This window comes from Phoca vitulina, unplaced genomic scaffold (genome assembly GCF_004348235.1).
Source record: "Phoca vitulina isolate PV1807 unplaced genomic scaffold, GSC_HSeal_1.0 scaffold2, whole genome shotgun sequence".
In the NCBI taxonomy this organism is placed as follows: Eukaryota; Metazoa; Chordata; class Mammalia; order Carnivora; family Phocidae; genus Phoca; species Phoca vitulina.
Window position 1 is genome coordinate 11,801,153 of NW_022589705.1, and position 16,724 is coordinate 11,817,876.

The 16,724-nt window shown below is 35.1% G+C and overlaps 1 protein-coding gene across 1 annotated transcript in view; it reads left to right on the plus strand.

The window, feature by feature from the left end:
- LOC116639563 (calcium-binding mitochondrial carrier protein SCaMC-1-like) overlaps window positions 1-16,724 on the plus strand; it is a 50,863-nt gene that overhangs the window by 23,699 nt on the left and 10,440 nt on the right. Inside the window, exons 3-6 of the mRNA XM_032416087.1 lie at window positions 1,736-1,823; window positions 3,094-3,205; window positions 11,298-11,456; window positions 14,486-14,638. Of these exons, the coding sequence (XP_032271978.1) occupies window positions 1,736-1,823; window positions 3,094-3,205; window positions 11,298-11,456; window positions 14,486-14,638 (512 nt within the window). The remainder of the gene's footprint in view (window positions 1-1,735; window positions 1,824-3,093; window positions 3,206-11,297; window positions 11,457-14,485; window positions 14,639-16,724) is intronic.

The window sequence follows — 16,724 nt, forward strand, 5'->3', positions numbered from 1 at the left end:
TAACTTAGTATTTTGGGGGGAAGATTTCATTGACATATAACATATATAGCAATGTGCATAAATTCTAAGTAAAAGCACCATGAATTTTCCTGAGGCAAACATACAACATGGAAATAGCATCCAGATTAAGAAGCAGAATATTACTAGCATCTCAGGAGTGTCCCTTTTTGTCCCATCCAAATCATTACCACCCTCCAAAGTAGCTACTAACCTGCTTTCTAGTACCGCATGTAAGTTCTCAATTTTATTAAACAAGTAAGTGTACCTTACTCATACTGTACCTTTTGCTGAAATGCTTTTTTTGTTTCTTTAGTGGTCTCTTGTTTATCCTTTATAGTACTTCATTTGTGACTTTTGTTTTTAATTCTTATTTATCCCTGCATTGCTTTTTATTCATAACTCTTCTATAACATATAGTTAGCACAGTGCAATATAGTTTTAAAATAAGTAGTTAATCCATACAAGCTAGTAAGCTCTTCAGGGGTTGTTTTATTAATCTCTGGCTTCTTTCACATTTAACATAGTGATTTTAATAGTATACTTCCAAAAAATTTTTTAAGTTATTGAATTAATGAGTATAGTGTTTGAGAATTGTAATGGGATATAAAGCAGAGGATTCAGTTTCCCCAATTGAGGAAAAGTTTGATTTTTGGGCTAAGGAATAGACCAATGAATTCTACCCTGTGGAACTTGGAACACTAGGGGCCTTGGAGTGATCACAAAGAATCTGAAATTCTGTGTGTGAATACTGGGCTTTGTCTATAGGGTAAATCAATATGTCTCATACATATGTATACTATTTATAAATGTATGCAGATGCAGCTGTAGTTCATAAAATATGAAATAAAGATGTGACTGAATTTATAGTAGTTTTTTGATGTTATAGATTTTACAGCTAGGTGACATTAAGTTGATTTTTTTTAACATGAAAATGTCCTCATATTTTAAAAGATGAGTAGCCTCAATTCTTTGTTTTACATGGTGGTGCGGGTGGGGGGGCATCAAAGATTTTTTGGACTTGGAGAGCAGCATGATGAGTTAAATGTTTTAGAGTTTGAGGAGCATATGGAATACTTAATTTCTCCTTCACAACATTCAGCAATTTGAGATTGAGATGCATAGTAGGCTTGTATTAAATATATCAGTTGACTTGAGTTATTTAACATGGGATATGGTTGTGTTAAAAAGAGTTTGTGTTCTATTATATTTTAAGTATGTTATTTCTTTAAAAACTTACCTTATAAAATGTTGAGTGGCCTTATTTTCATGCCCCTGAATCAGATCTTCAGAGTTAGCTTTTTAATTTTTTCCAAGTAGGTACAATAATCTAGATCTGTTGTAGATCTAAAATCTCTTATCGGAAACCCTTAGGGTAAAATGTGTTTAGAAATTTAGAATTTGGGTTTTAGAAAAGCAACAGAGTGCGTGTATGATATATTATGTAATACTCCAGGTGGGGTTTGGGGCATCACCATGCAATTATAAGCGTGAATATTTCTTCAGTGAAACAAATGAATAATCACACAAAATCAGATAAATAATTGGCTACCAAATGAGTTTTGGTGCCAAATTTACAAAAAGTCTTTTAGTTTTCAGCGCTTTTAGCCTTTGTGTTGTGAATATAGGATTATAGGTCTAAGAAACATGGACTTTTTAAAGACTATTGCATTCTAAGTATATTTTGCCTTGTTATCTTTTCAGATAATTTAATTTGACATTTTTTCACTTTTTAAAGGAATAATAGAAACTTCAGAAATAATTGCTGCTTTGAAATCACTGGGTATAAATATTTCTGAAGCTCAGTCAAAAAAAATTCTACAAAGGTCAGTCCTTATCCTTATTTTTGATAGTTTTTATTTTTATTTAATATTCCATGGTAGAAATTAATTGCTATAGGTGTAGCCCCTTCCTCCCTGCCTGCCTCCCTCCTTTCCTGCCTGCCTGCCTTTCTTTTTAGGTTTGATAATATTAGCTTTTATTGACAGTGTTATAAGAAAGATCCCTAAGAAATTTATTGAATTGTGAGAATGCTATTGACTAAATCATAAAGTGTTCACACGTTACAAAGTCCCTAGAGTAAAACTCTGCCTGCTTTAGTTTAAAGAATAGGTGTAATTCTCTTAAGCAATTGATTTAAAAATATTTAATTTTTAATTTTTTTGACATACAAAAATCTGTACATAACTAATATATGCAACTTGTTGAGTTTGGAGGTAAGTATACACCTAGGAAACCATTACCACAATCTATGCCATAAACATATCCATCCCTTCCAAAAGTTTCCTCCCACCGTCTTATTTATAACTATTTTTTTTGTGATAAGAATACTTTTTTATAGTTAAAACTTAAATTTATTTCTTTTTTATTGAGGTATAATTGACATATAACATTAGTTTCAGGTGTACAATGTAATGTTCTGATATTTGTATATATTGTGAAATGATCATCACAATAAGTCTAGTTAACATCTGTCACCATATGTAATTAATTTTTTTTTCTTGTGATGAGAACTTTTAAGATTTACTCTCATCAGCTTTCAAAAATATGCAGCACAGTATTATTAACTATAGTTACCATGCTGTACATTACATTCCCATGACTTACTTTATAACTGAAGTTTGTACCTTTCAACCTCTCTCACCCATTTCACTCATCCCCTAAACCTCCACCTCTGGCAACCACCCACCAATCTGTTCTATCTATGAGCTCTTTGTTTTTGTAAAGATTTCACTTACAGGTGCGATCATACGGTATTTGTCTTTCTCTATCCGACTTATTTCACTTAGCAAAATGCCCTCAAGGTCCATCTATGTTCTCTCAAATGTCTAAGTTTCCTTTTGTTATGTCTGAATAATATTCCACTGTGCACACACACACATTGTGTGTGTGTGTGTCTGTATGCACACACACATACCACATTTTCTTTATCCATTCATCCATTGGTAGACCCTTAGGTTGTGTCCATGTAAGAACAATTAGCATAAGATCTACTGTCTTAGCAACTTTTAAAATATTCAACAGAGTATTCTTAGTACTTATTCTTAGAGTATTTGTTATAAATGTTATAAGCACTATTTTTGTTTTAAATTTCAGCATTGATAGTGATGGAACAATGACAGTAGACTGGGATGAATGGAAGTACTACTTTTTACTTCATCCTGCAACAAATATTGATGAAATTGCTCGTTTCTGGAAGCATTCTACTGTAAGATTGCTTTGTATTTTAATCTATTTTTATTTTGTCACAATGTCATAGCTGTTATTATGATTACATAACCTCTATAATACTTCCAGCCTCAGTGGCTAAAATAACAATATTCTCTCCTTATAATGTTCTACTAATTGAGCAACGAGTATTAGTATTAAATGTACAAACATAGCTACTACAATTTCTTTGTTTACTAAAACCTAGAACTTAAAGTATATACTCATCTACTGAAAGGGCCTACTTTGTGTTGAGAATAAATTACTCTAATATACTTAACTGTCCTCGGAAAGTGGAAAAATAATATACTTTTCTTTTTTCAAAGAGTATATCGAGATGATATACTCACTTAGCTTTCTGTCATGGGAAATGTAAAGTCAAAGATTAAGATTCAAAATTTCAGAATCAGAAAGGATCAAATATATAATCTACCTGTTCTTTTTATGTAAGGACTTGACTCAGAGTTGTGAGGAACAAATGAGGTTTTTTAATCGAAAACTTGTTTTTTCTTTTTTAGATCTCGATGCAGGGGGTTAAGTTAATCATTTATTCATGGCATACTATTTGCATCCTCCTCTTCATAGACAATATAGGGGAGGACAAAGAGCATAGGCTTCAGAGTCAGATGTCTAGGGTTGAATTTCACTTCTGCCACCCACTAGCTTCATAATCCCTCTGTGCCTCAGTTTTCTCAGTTATATACTGGGGATAATAATGGTAAGAGTTTTGAGAATTAAATTAATACATTAGTTAGTGAATTTAGAAAAGGGCTGGGCAGGTAATATATGTCTTCAATAAATGTTACTTATTATGATAGGCACTTATATTAATATGTGTAGTCTGTGTCTTGGATATGTATATATTCTTAGGAATCATGTAGTGTTTCGTGTGTGTGTGTATTTAATTTACATAGGTAGTATTCTGCTAAAGTCCACAACTGATTTCTTGCTTTGTTCACTCGGTGTTATGATTTTAAGATTTGTCCTTGTTGTTATGCATTCATCTAGTTTATTGCTTCTAACCACTACATGGTATGCATTTAACACATCTTCTTTATCCATTTCCCTAGTAATAGACATCTAGATCTTCTCCAACTTCATCCAAAAACCCAAAAAACCAAAAAAAAAAACAAAACCAAAAAACTTTCCTCTTTTGTACCTTAGAGAATTTCACCTGGATTTCTGAGTCAAAACGAATATGCATTTGCAATTTTACAGAGGTTATCCAGTCTTAATTCTATGAAAGATAGCCATGTTATTTCCCAGATGACTTTCTATACCAGCTTACATTCCCACCAGCAATGCATGAATATTGCTTGGTATTATCCAATTTTCTAATATTTTCCACTCTGTTGGGTATAGAGTGGTATCTTGTCTTAATGGGCATTTCTAACTTGTCTTCATAGAAATACTAGAAATTCACATGTTCTTTTCTACAAATTGTCTATTTTTATCTTTGTCTATTTTTTCAAGATTTTTTGAGGCAGAATTGACATACAACATTGTGTAAGTTAAGGTGTACAACATGATATCTGATACACGTATGTATTGTGAAATGATTGTCACATTTCCCTCCATAACCCTCACATAATTACCATTTCTTTTTTGTGGTGAGAACATTTAAGATTTACTCTCTTAGCAACTTTCAAGTATATAATACATTATTAACTGTAATCACCATGCTGTTGTACATTTGGTCCCCAGAACTTATTCACCTCATAACCAGAGGTTTTTGTCCTTAGACCAACATCTTCCCATTTCCCTCATTTCCCAGCTCTTGGCAACCACCATTCTACTCTGTTTCTATGAATTTACCTTTTTTTAGATTCCATATTTAAGTGATACTGTACAGTATTTTTCTTTCTCTGTTTGACTTATTTCATTTAGCATAATGTCCTTGAGGTCCATCCATATTGTTGCAAATAGCAGGATTTTCTTCTTTCTAATGGCTGAATAATAAACCATTGTGTATATATACTGCATCTTCTGTATTTATTCATCTACAGGTGGACACTTAGATTGTTTCCATTACTTGGTTTTTGTGCATAATGCTGCAGTGAACCTGGAGGTACAGATATTTTTTTGAGATCCCGATTTCTTTTTTTTTAATGCTTTATTCGAGGGAGGGAGAATGAGAGAGAGAGAGAGTGAGAGAGAGCGCACACTTAGGCGAGCACAGGGAGGGACAGAGGGAGAGGGAAACAAGCAGATTCCATGCTGAGCAGGGAGCCAGACTTTGGGCTCAATCCCAGGACCTTGAGATCACGACTTGAGCGGAAATCAAGTCAGACGCTTAACCAACTGAGCCACCCAGGCGCCCCTGAGATCCTGATTTCATTTCCTTTGGCTCTATACCAAGAAGTGGAATTTCTGGATATGACAGTGCTTTTTTAATATTTTGAGGAACCTCATACTGATTTCCATAGTGGTTATACCAATTAAATTCCCACCAACAACGCAGAAGGGTTCCTTCCCTTCTCTCTCCATCCTTACTAACACTTGTTATCTCTTGTTTTGTAGGTAGTTGCTATTCTAACAAGAGGTAATATCATTGTGATTTTGATTTGCATTTCCCTGTTGATTAGTAATGTGGACCATCTTTTCATATACATGTTGGCCATTTGTATGTCTTTTTTTTTGAGAAATACCTATTTTGTTGTTTTGCCCATTTTTTTCATTAGATTGGTTTTTTTGTTGTTGTTATTGAGTTGTATGAGACCCTTATATATTTTGGATATTAACCCCAAATCAGATATATGGTTTGTAGGTATTTTCTGCTGTTCTGTAGGTTGCCTTTTTTCATATTGCTGATTGTTTCTTTTACTGTGTAGAAAGAAGCTTTTAAGTTTGATGTAGACCTACTTATTAATTTTTCCTTTTGTTTTCTTTTTAGAAAGAGAGAGAGAGAGCAAGAGGCAGGGGAAGGGCAGAGGGAGAGAGAGCATTTTAAGCAGGTTCCATGCTCAGTGTGGAGCCCTGATTTGGGGCTCCATCTCATGACCCTGAGATCATTACTTGAGCTGAAATCAAGAGTTGGATGCTTACAAAAACTTTTTGCTCTTGCTAATTATGCTCTTGGTGTCATATACAAAAGGTCATTGCCAAGACCCATATCAAGCAGCTTTTTCCTTGTTTACTTTAAGGATTTTTACAGGTTCAGATCTTATGTTTAAGTTTTTAATCCATTTTGAGTTAATTTCTCTGAGTGGTTTAAGGTAAGGGTCCAATTTTATTCTGCTGCATGTGATTAACCAGTTTTCCCAACATCATTCTTTTAAAAGACTATTCCTTGTCCATTGAATATTCTTGGCTCCTTTGTCAAATATGAGTTTACCATATATGTGAGGGTTTATTTCTGGGCTCTCAATTCTGTTCCATTGGTTTATGTGTCTGTTTTTGTGCCAGTATCATACTGTTTTCATTACTATAGCTTTGTAGTATAGCTTAAAATCGAGGAGTATAATGCCTCCAGCTTTGTTCTCTCTCAGGATTGCTTTCACTATTTGAGTTTTGTGTTTCCATATGCATTCTAGGATTTTTTTTTCTATTTCTCTGAAAAATGCCATTGGAATTTTGATAGGGCTTGCATTGAATCTATAGATGGCTTTGGGTATGTGGACATTTAACAATATTAATTCTTCCAGTCCATGAGCATGGTATATCTTTCCATTTATTTGTGTCATACTCAATTTCTTTCATCAATGTTATCTAGTTTTCAGTGTGCAAGTCTCTTACCTCCTTGGTTAAATTTATTCCTAACTATTTTATTGTTTTTGATGCTATTATAAATGAGATTGTTTTCTATATTTCTTTTTCAGATATTTTGTTGTTAGTGTATAGAAATGCAACTGGTTTTTATATATTGATTTTGTATCTTGCAACTTTGCTGATTCCATTGATTAGTTCTAAGTTTTTCTTGTGGAGTCTTTAGGATTTCTTATATATAAGATCATGTCATTTGCAACAGAGACAATTTTACTTCTTTTGTTCTGATTTGGATGCTTTTTTTTTTTTTTTTTTAGGGGGGGAGAGAGAGAGAGAGAGAGACAGAGATTGAGCAGGGAGGGGCAGAGGGAGAAGGAGTGAGAGAATCTTAAGCAGTCTCCACACTTGGTATGGAGCCTGATGTGGGGCTTGATCTAATGACCCTGAGATCATGACCTGAACTGAAATCAAGAGTCAGAGGCTTAACCAACTGAGCCACCCAGGCGCCTCTGGATGCCTTTAATTTCTCTTTCTTGTGGAGGCTAGGACTTTCAGTACTATGTTGTATAGGGTTGGTGAGAAGAATTGTCACCATTGTCTTGTTTCTGATCTTCAAGGAAAAGCTTTCAATCTTTAACCATTGAGTATTATGTTAGCTATGGGCTTGTAATATATGGCCTTTAATATGTTGAGTTATATTCATTCTATACCCAACTTTTTGAGAGTTTTAGTCTTGAAAGGATGTTGAATTTTGTCAAATGCTTTTTCTGCATTTATTGAGATGATCATATGATTTTTATCCTTAATTCAATGTGATATATCACATTTTTTGATTTGTGTATGTTGAACCATCTTTGCATCCCAGGGATAAATCCCATTTATCATGATCCTTTGAATGTGCCATTGAATTCTATTTGCTAATATTTTGTGGAGAATTTTTGCATTTATGTTCATTAGGGCTATTGATTTGTAGTTTTCTTGTAGTGTCCTTGTCTGACTTTTGTATCAGGGTAAAATGAGTTTGGAAGGGTTCAATTCTCTTCAGTTGTTTAGTAGAGTTTGAGAATGATTGGCATTAATTCTTCTTTAAATTTTGGTAGAATTCACCGGGGATACCATCTGGTCCTGGGCTTTTCTTTGTTGGGCGATTTTTTTCGTTAGTGATTCAATCTGCTTTCTCATTATTGGTCTGTTCAGATTTTCTCTTTCTTCATGATTAAGTCTCAGTAGGTTGTATGTGCCTAGGAATTTATACATTTCTTCTAGATTATGCAATTTATTGGTGTATAATTGTTCAGAGTAATGTCTTATGACCCATTGTAGTTTTGTGGTATCAGTTGTAATGTCTCCTCTTTTGTTTCTGCTTTTATTTATTTGAGTCTTCTCTCTTTAGTTAGTCTAGCTAAAGGTTTGCCAATTTTGTTTATCTTTTTAAAAAAACCCAGCACTTAGTTTTGGTGATCTTTTGTTTTTTGTTTGTTTTTGTTTCCAGTCTCTATTTCACTTATTTCTGCTCTGATCTTTATTATTTCCTTCCTTCTGCTAACTTTGGTCTTAGTTTTTCTTTTTCTAGTTCCTTAAGGTTTATTTATTTATTATTATTATTATTTTTTATTTGTTTCAGGGGTAGAATTTAATGATTCATCAGTTGCATATAACACCCAGTACTTATTACATCAAGTGCGTCCTTAATGCCCATCACCCAGTTACCCCATCCCCCCACCCCCCCTCCAGCAACCCTCTGTTTCCTAGAATTAAGAGTTTGCCTCCCTCTCTGTTTTCATCTTATTTTATTTTTCCTTCCTTTCCCCTATGTTCATCTGTTTTGTTTCTTAAAGTCCACATTTGAGTGAAATCATATGGTATTTTTCTTTTTCTGACTGACTTATTTCAGTTAGCATAATAGTAGTTCCTTAAGGTTTAAATTTAGATTGAGGTTTTCTTGTTTCTTGAGGTAGGCCTGTATTGCTGTGAACTTCCGTCTAAGAACTGAGTTTGCTGCATGCCATAAGTTTTGGTATATTGTGTTTCCATTTGTCTTAAGGTATTTTTTTTTTTTATTTCCCCTTTGATTTCATCTTTGACCCATTCAGGGGCCTTATTCTCTCTATTATCTCCTTTATTTTTTGTATTTAAATATCCTGCATTTAAATACAACATTTAACATATTTAAGCCAGTACCTTTAACAAAAAAATGTAATCCTACTGAAGTCCCGTCTAGCTACCTTATCCTTTTTCTCTCTTCATGGCTATACTTCCCATTCACTTCTCAACTAACTGGTTTTGCTTTCACCACTTTGTAGAAATTCTTTTACTAAGCCAGTCTCTCTACTGTTAGTTCAGTGGATATTTTCTAGATCTTACCACTCTCTTTTTTTACGTGTTCTCTTCAGCTGGCTTCCTTGACACTGCATTCTCCTGGTTTTCTTCCCACCTCTCTGTCATTACTTTTCTGTCTCCCTTGAGGCTCTTCTTTCTCAGCCTGTCTCTTATATATTAGCTTTCTTCTATGTTCTAGTTTCAACTTTGTTTGCCTCTCACCCTGTATATTTTTTTTCTAGGCAATCCTATTTACTCTTCCACGTTGAACTACCAGGTATAGGCCAATTGATTGCTCCAAATCTTACATCTCTAGAGCACACCTTCCTTCTGCATGTGCAAGCATTTATTGGATATCAATTGGGACACCTCAAACACACACACCACATCATTTGTCCCCTAGATCTTCTTTTACCATTTCACTGAATGGTGTCATCATCTTCCTAATTGCTCAAGCCATAAATGTCAACATTATTCCAAGGTCTTGAGCGTTCCTTTACCCTCCTTCCATCCCTATATACAGTCTTGCAGTTCTTAGAATATCTAATGTCTATGAACAAATTATTTTCTTTGCCTAGAACATTCCCTTGGTTAATCCCTACTTCTATAGGGAGACAGTACAGTGTGATGGACAAGAAGGTAAACTTTGAGGTCAGAATACCTGGATTCATATTGCTTTGCTACTTCTAAGTTACTTTACGTGAAAAGTGTTCCTTGACAGTTCCACTCATCTCCCCCCAACAAAAATAAAAAGAATTCAACACTCCATTAAATGTCTCGATACTGTGTTCTTAAGACATTTTTTTTTGCTACCCTTGTTATTGTACTTATTCCTTTATATTATAATTGCTTGTTTCCTTTCCTATCTTTTGTATTATACTGTCAACTCCCGGAGGGAAGAAACTTAATTTCTGCACTATATTATGAATACACAACCCAGCACCTGGTATGTTAATTTATTAATTCAACAAATATTTATTGAGCACATTATCTCCAGTGACCAAAGTGCAAGGTTTACAACAGTGCATAAAAAAGACCAGGTTAGGTCTTTTTTTAATACTTAAATAGTACAGGATTTAAATACTTAAATAGACCTTTTAAGTATTTAGATACTTAAATAAGACCAGGATAGATAGTACATCTATCCCAGTGCAGGTTGCTGCTCTTATCAGACTTATTTTCTAAAGGAGGAAGCAAGCAACAGATAGAAATGAACTAATAAAGATTATGCTAAGTATTAGAGAGAAATCTATGGAAAGAGCCAAGGAGAAAGGTCCTACTAGAGGGAAAATCAAGTACAAAGTTCTGAGGTGGAATGGCATTGGAAAGGGGGCACTCAATGAATGCATAAATAAAGGTGGGAAAACTGAGAAGCAGAGAAGTGACTTGTCTGCCATGATTGACAAGTAATGGAACCTAGATCCCCTGTGTCCAATGTGGCACTCTTTTCAGTGAGTCACCTTGCCTCAATATTTAGCAGAAATGGATAATCTCAGCAAAAGCATGTATGATGACTGAAAATAAAGTGAAATGCAAAACTTGTTAGAGTTCAGAGTTTTAAAAAGAAAATTGTCATTAGAGAAAAGAGTCAATGTAAGTAATGGAGAAAGAAGTATAAGAGTATAAAATACTACTCTTGAATTCTGACAGATTAGGTAAGTACACAGTGGAATTCGAGAGATTTTGAAATGAAGTAGAGAAAATTAAGCATTGTGTGACAGGCATTGTGGTGTGTGACTAGGACATTATCCCTGCATTGAATGTTTACATTTTTTGTGGAAGAGATTAATCTAAATAGCTTGAGAATTTAAAGTTTATAACTCTAATTTAATAGGAATTGATTTTTACAGATTTTAAATCTGTATGTGAATGTATTATTAAAAATCATTGGGTCTAGGGCAAGTGCTGACAAAATTGTCAGTATTCATTAACAGGAGGTGAGATATGAAAAAATTCTTTGGGTTTTTGGTCTTTGTAAAAAATTATCCTTTTTAAAAAAATTATCCTTTTAATTTATCAAGTATGTATATTTTTCTTTATTGTGTAATTCATTTTTTCATTTTTATCAGATAATTGACATAGGGGAGAGTATATCTATCCCAGATGAATTTACTGAAGAAGAAAAGCATTCTGGAGATTGGTGGAGGCGTTTGGTGGCAGGAGGTATAGCTGGTGCAGTTGCAAGGACATGCACAGCACCTTTTGACCGCTTGAAAGTCATGATGCAGGTAGTTTGCACACTTGACCCCTTAAGGATTAAAGTCACTTGAAAAACCCTTGACAGTTTTCAAAAAGAAATGTTTCGGCACATTTCATACTATTTCTCATTAAAATTTCACATTTTTCTGAAAATGCAAATTTTCTTATTTTCAATATTAAAGGATTTTTAAATTTTCTTAAAGATGCTTTGTGCTATTTAAATTAATTTTATTTGAAATAATAATGATAGGACACTCTATTAGAAGTTTTTTTAGAAATAGAACTAAAAATATCAAAGAAGTGATAAGACACCATTAGTCTTATTTGTTGATTATCTCTAGACCCTGGCACCTACATAATAGCATGGTTCTATTGTACTATTTAAGTATTAAGCCATATTTCTAAGAATTGGCAAATAAGTTACTTAGAGTATGCTATTGACTGATACTTCACTAGAGGTATTGGTGTCTAATTATCTTTATTCTACTGAGTAATGGATTGTCAATAGTAGTTTCAATAGTGCATAGTTTAATCTCTTAACTGTCATGATTAAAATTTAATATTTGCTGAATACTTTCTTCACAAAGATACAAAAATTAATAATTCAAAATCTAGTGAGTTTAAATTTGTAATTAAACTTACATATGGGGGTGTTTTATTGTCTTTTTTTTTTTTTTTGGTTACATTGGTGACATTTGGTAATGGATTATTAATAGTTTTTTTGGTTGTTGTCTGATCTTATTTATTTGTTACTCTTAAAAAATCTTACTTCTGACAGACTCAGCTGTAGAAGTAGGAGCTCTCAGAGGTGATAGGCTCCATCTCTTGGCAATCTGTTCCTGATGTTCTCCTTTGGCTTCCTTCCTTCTCTTGGCCAAAAGTTTAGCATGTTCTGTGGACTCTTCCTTATTTTTCTTAGTATGCTGTTTCTTCACAGGCATTGTATTGCAGAGCACGTGGAGCAATGAGATGCTGAATGCTGGGCACTTGGGTCCTGGGTGTCGTGCCCTCTTTGTTCACAGGCTTTCTGACAATGTACCCGTGGGCATCATCTTCTGCAGAGAGATTGAAAAGTTTGCAGACCCTGCTAGCTCTTGTGGGCACCAGGTGATGAGGCACAATAGGATCAGCCTAGGAATATCTTTCTCCTGCTTTTTTACAATTACCAAGTTGTGAACACTCAGGTCTGCATCCACAATGCAACCCTGAACAAATTTGGGCTTTCTTTCTCCAGATCTCCTGTATCTATAGAAGAAATGCCCCATACTCAGTAGCAGTGCTCACTTTATGAATAATTTATATATTGTTTTTTGGTTTTGTGATTAACAGTATAGCATGAGCATGTTTTCATGTTATTTCAAGTATTCTTCAAATATTTCAAATATTTGTGTATTCTTCAAAAACAGGTTTTAATGACTATTATTTCAAGTGGATGTGTCATATTAATTTTTTAAATTATTTTTCCCTATTCTTGGACATGTAGGTGGTTTTTAAAACTCTTTTAAAATTATAATTCATAATAGTTCATAATGATGAGCTTCATTGATTATGAGGTTTTTTTTCATATTTAGGATTATTTATTTAGAAAGAGTTCCTAGAAGTTAAGTAATGATATGAACATTTTTAAGGCTTTGTGTGTGTGTGTGTGCATGTGTGTATACTGTTAAATTCTTTTCCAGACTTTTTCTTCCCACGAGAGATGAGAATGCCCATTTCACCTTGCTCTCCCATTATTATCCTGTTACATTATAAACAGGAGGGTATTTTACTAAATTCTAATTTTCACTTTCTTAAAAAGGACATATTCTTATTATAAAATAATACATTAGAAAAATGGATGATGCAGAAAAGTAGAATGGAAGACATTAAAATGACCTGTAATCCTTGTGTATTAGTTTGCCAGGGATGTTATAACAAAATATCACAAACTGACTGGCCTACACAACAGAAGTTTATTGTCTCACAGTTTTGAAGTCTAGAAGTCTGAGATCAAGGTGTCTGCATGGTTGGTTCCAGTGAGGAAAGGATCTGTTCCAGGTCTCTCTCCTTGGCTTGTAGATGGCTGTCTTTTCTCTGTGTCTCTTCATGTTGTCTTCCCTCTGTACATGTCTCTGTGTCCAAATTTCACCTTTTTATAAGGACACTAATTATATTAGTTTTTAGGGCCCACTTTAAGACCTTAGTTTAACTTGATTATCTCTATAAAGACCCTATCTTCAAATAAGGTCACATTCTGAGGCATTAAGACTTCAACATATAAATTTTGGGGAGACCCATTTCAACCCATAACACGTTGCTACTCAGAAGTATCCACTATTGAAAGTTTGATATATTTTCATCCATTCCTTTTTCAGTGCATATTTCAGTGTACTCTGTAATAATCTAGCAGCAACAACACATTTTTTTTTTTTTTTTAAAGATTTTATTTATTTATTTGACAGAGAGAGACAGCGAGAGAGGGAACACAAGCAGGGGGAGTGGGAGAGGGAGAAGCAGGCTTCCCGCCGAGCAGGGAGCCCAATGCGGGGCTCGATCCCAGGACCCTGGGATCACGACCTGAGCCGAAGGCAGACGCTTAACGACTGAGCCACCCAGGTGCCCCTAAAGATTTATTTATTTATTTGAGAGAGCGAGAATGAGAGAGAGTACATTAGAGGGGGGAGGGTCAGAGGGAGAAGCAGGCTCCTCGCTGAGCAGGGAGCCCGATGCGGGACTCGATCCTGGGACTCCAGGATCATGACCTGAGCCGAAGGCAGTTGCTTAACCAACTGAGCCACCCAGGCGCCCAACAACACATTTTTTGTATGCAAAAATTCTCTGATAATTAAGTCATTCCTGTTTTCTTTAAGTTGCTCTCTTTGATGTATGAGATTAATGTATGTATTTGGGGACAACAAAAAATTAATATATCAATTTTATATGTCTCTAAAGGACAGTGAAAATGGTGTTGAAGTTCATAGATTTCTACATTTATGTCTCATTATTTTATTAGCAATAATAACATCAATGCTATATTACGAGCAAAAAATTTAAAAATAAATTTCCTGTACATTTCTAGGTTCATAGTTTAAAGTCAAGGAGAATGAGATTGATTGGTGGATTTGAGCAGATGTTAAAAGAAGGAGGAATTCGTTCTCTTTGGCGGGGAAATGGTGTAAATGTTTTTAAAATTGCACCTGAGACAGCTCTCAAGATTGGGGCCTATGAACAGGTAAAATGTTATCGCCTATGGAATTTTATGATAAAGATCAGATTTTAAATTTTATTTAAAAAATTTAGACTTTAATGAAAGAGAAAACTGGAATGTGTACAGCAATAGATATCATTGTAAATACAGGCATACCGTGAAGATATTGTGGGTTTGGTTCATCGCACTTTATCAGCGCGATAAAGTGAGTCAAATGAATTTTTGGTTTCCCAGGGCATATAAAAGTTATGTTTACGCTATACTGTAGTCCATTCAGTGTGTGATAGCGTTATGTCTAAAAAAAACTAGGTATATACTCTAATTAAAAGTGCTTTATTGCTGAAAAATGCTAAGCATCATCTGAGCTTTCAGTGAGTCGTAATCTTTTTGCTGGTGGAGGGTCTTGCCTGGATGTTGAGGACTGCTGACTGAGCAGGGTGGCAGTTGCTGAAAGCTGGAGTGGCTCTGACAATTTCTTGAAATAAGACAACAATGAAATTTGCCTCATTGGTTAACTCCTCCTTTCACAAACAATTTCTCCATAGCATGTGATGCTGTTTGTTAGCACTTTACCCACAGTAGAACTTCTTTCGAAATTGGAGCCAGTCCTCTCAAACCCTGCCACTGCTTTATCAACCAAGTGTCTGTAATAGTCTAAATCCTTCGTTGTCATTTCAACAGTCTTCACAGCATCTTCACCAGAATTAGATTCCATCTCAAGAAACCACTTATTTTTGCTCATCTATCAGAAGAAACTCTTTATCCATTGAAGTTTTATCATGAGATTGCAGCAACCCTGTCCCGTCTTCAGGGTCCACTTCTAATTCTAGTTCTCTTACTGTTTCCATGACACCTGCAGCAACACTCTCCACTGAAGTCTGGAACCCCTTCTTCCAAACTCCTGTTAATGTTGATATTTTGACCTCTTCCCATGAATCATGAATGTTCTTAATGACATCTAGAATGGCAAATCCTTTCCCAAAGGTTTTCAATTTACTTTGTGCAGATTCATCAGAGGTATTTATGGTAGCTATAGTTCCATGGCAACGACCGGTGCTGTCAGCCCTAAGAACAGTCATCTTTGGGTCTTTCAACAAGGATTCCCTTCTTATCTTAGAAACATAGTCTACTAGAAGGTTCTCCTCATGATAAACTCCATGGTAGTATTTCCACCTTCCTGAGTCTACTCATCCCTTCCTCAGTAAACTGTCAAGACTTCGGCATTACCACCTTGCTTGCTCTCAGCCAGAGTTGTGTCCAAGCTTTAAAGAGAAATTCCTGCAGCATATTAGGATAGGTTTCGGGAGTCCTGTGTCATGGGAGAGTGCTCCACATCAATAAAGTCTTCCCTATCCAGCATTATATTCCATCCCTCAGATCCCCACCATTAGTACTCTTGTGACCCACTCTCACACTGTTCCCCTGGTTCCTTCCAGTCCATAATAGCCAGGTCCTTGGGCTACCTAAGGACTGACTCTATGTAAGTTATTGGCTGGGAGGCAGTCAGAGGAGGTGATGGGTAGGCTGATTGTGAGGAGAGCAAACATCCTCTTGGTAGGCATCTGCCTCTTTGAGGCCTTTATGTGCATGGCCTCGGTACAAAGAGAAGCTGCTCTGCTCTAGCAGTGGGAAGGGGACAACTTTTTGCCAAATTGGAGGGTGCTTGTGAATTTAGGGGCTCAGATTTCTCAGGCATATACACCCAAATGTTCGCATCCCATGTGTCAGGACCCTACTCCTTCCCAGTGAGGGGCCTCACTTTAGCATAGGAGACCTTTTGAGGCTCTACATTGTTTCCTTAGTGACTCTGTTACCTTTACATTTATATCGTGAGCCTGATTTTTAGCAGTCTATGAGGATCTCTAAATGCTGCTATGAAGGCCTCATAGTGTTCTTAATATGCTTTAAGGTGATAGTTAGATGACTTAACCTTGACATTGTCTGCCTTCCAAGTTTCTAAGATAGTGAATTAGAATCAGCCAACTCCAGAATCCTTATAATTGTCCCCATGCTGTTCAAGTATTAGGGCAACTGCATAATGTAATTCTTTCCTGTCTACCAGTACTTTATCCCAAGCCACTATGCCTATGAATCTTAGTAATTGTAATGC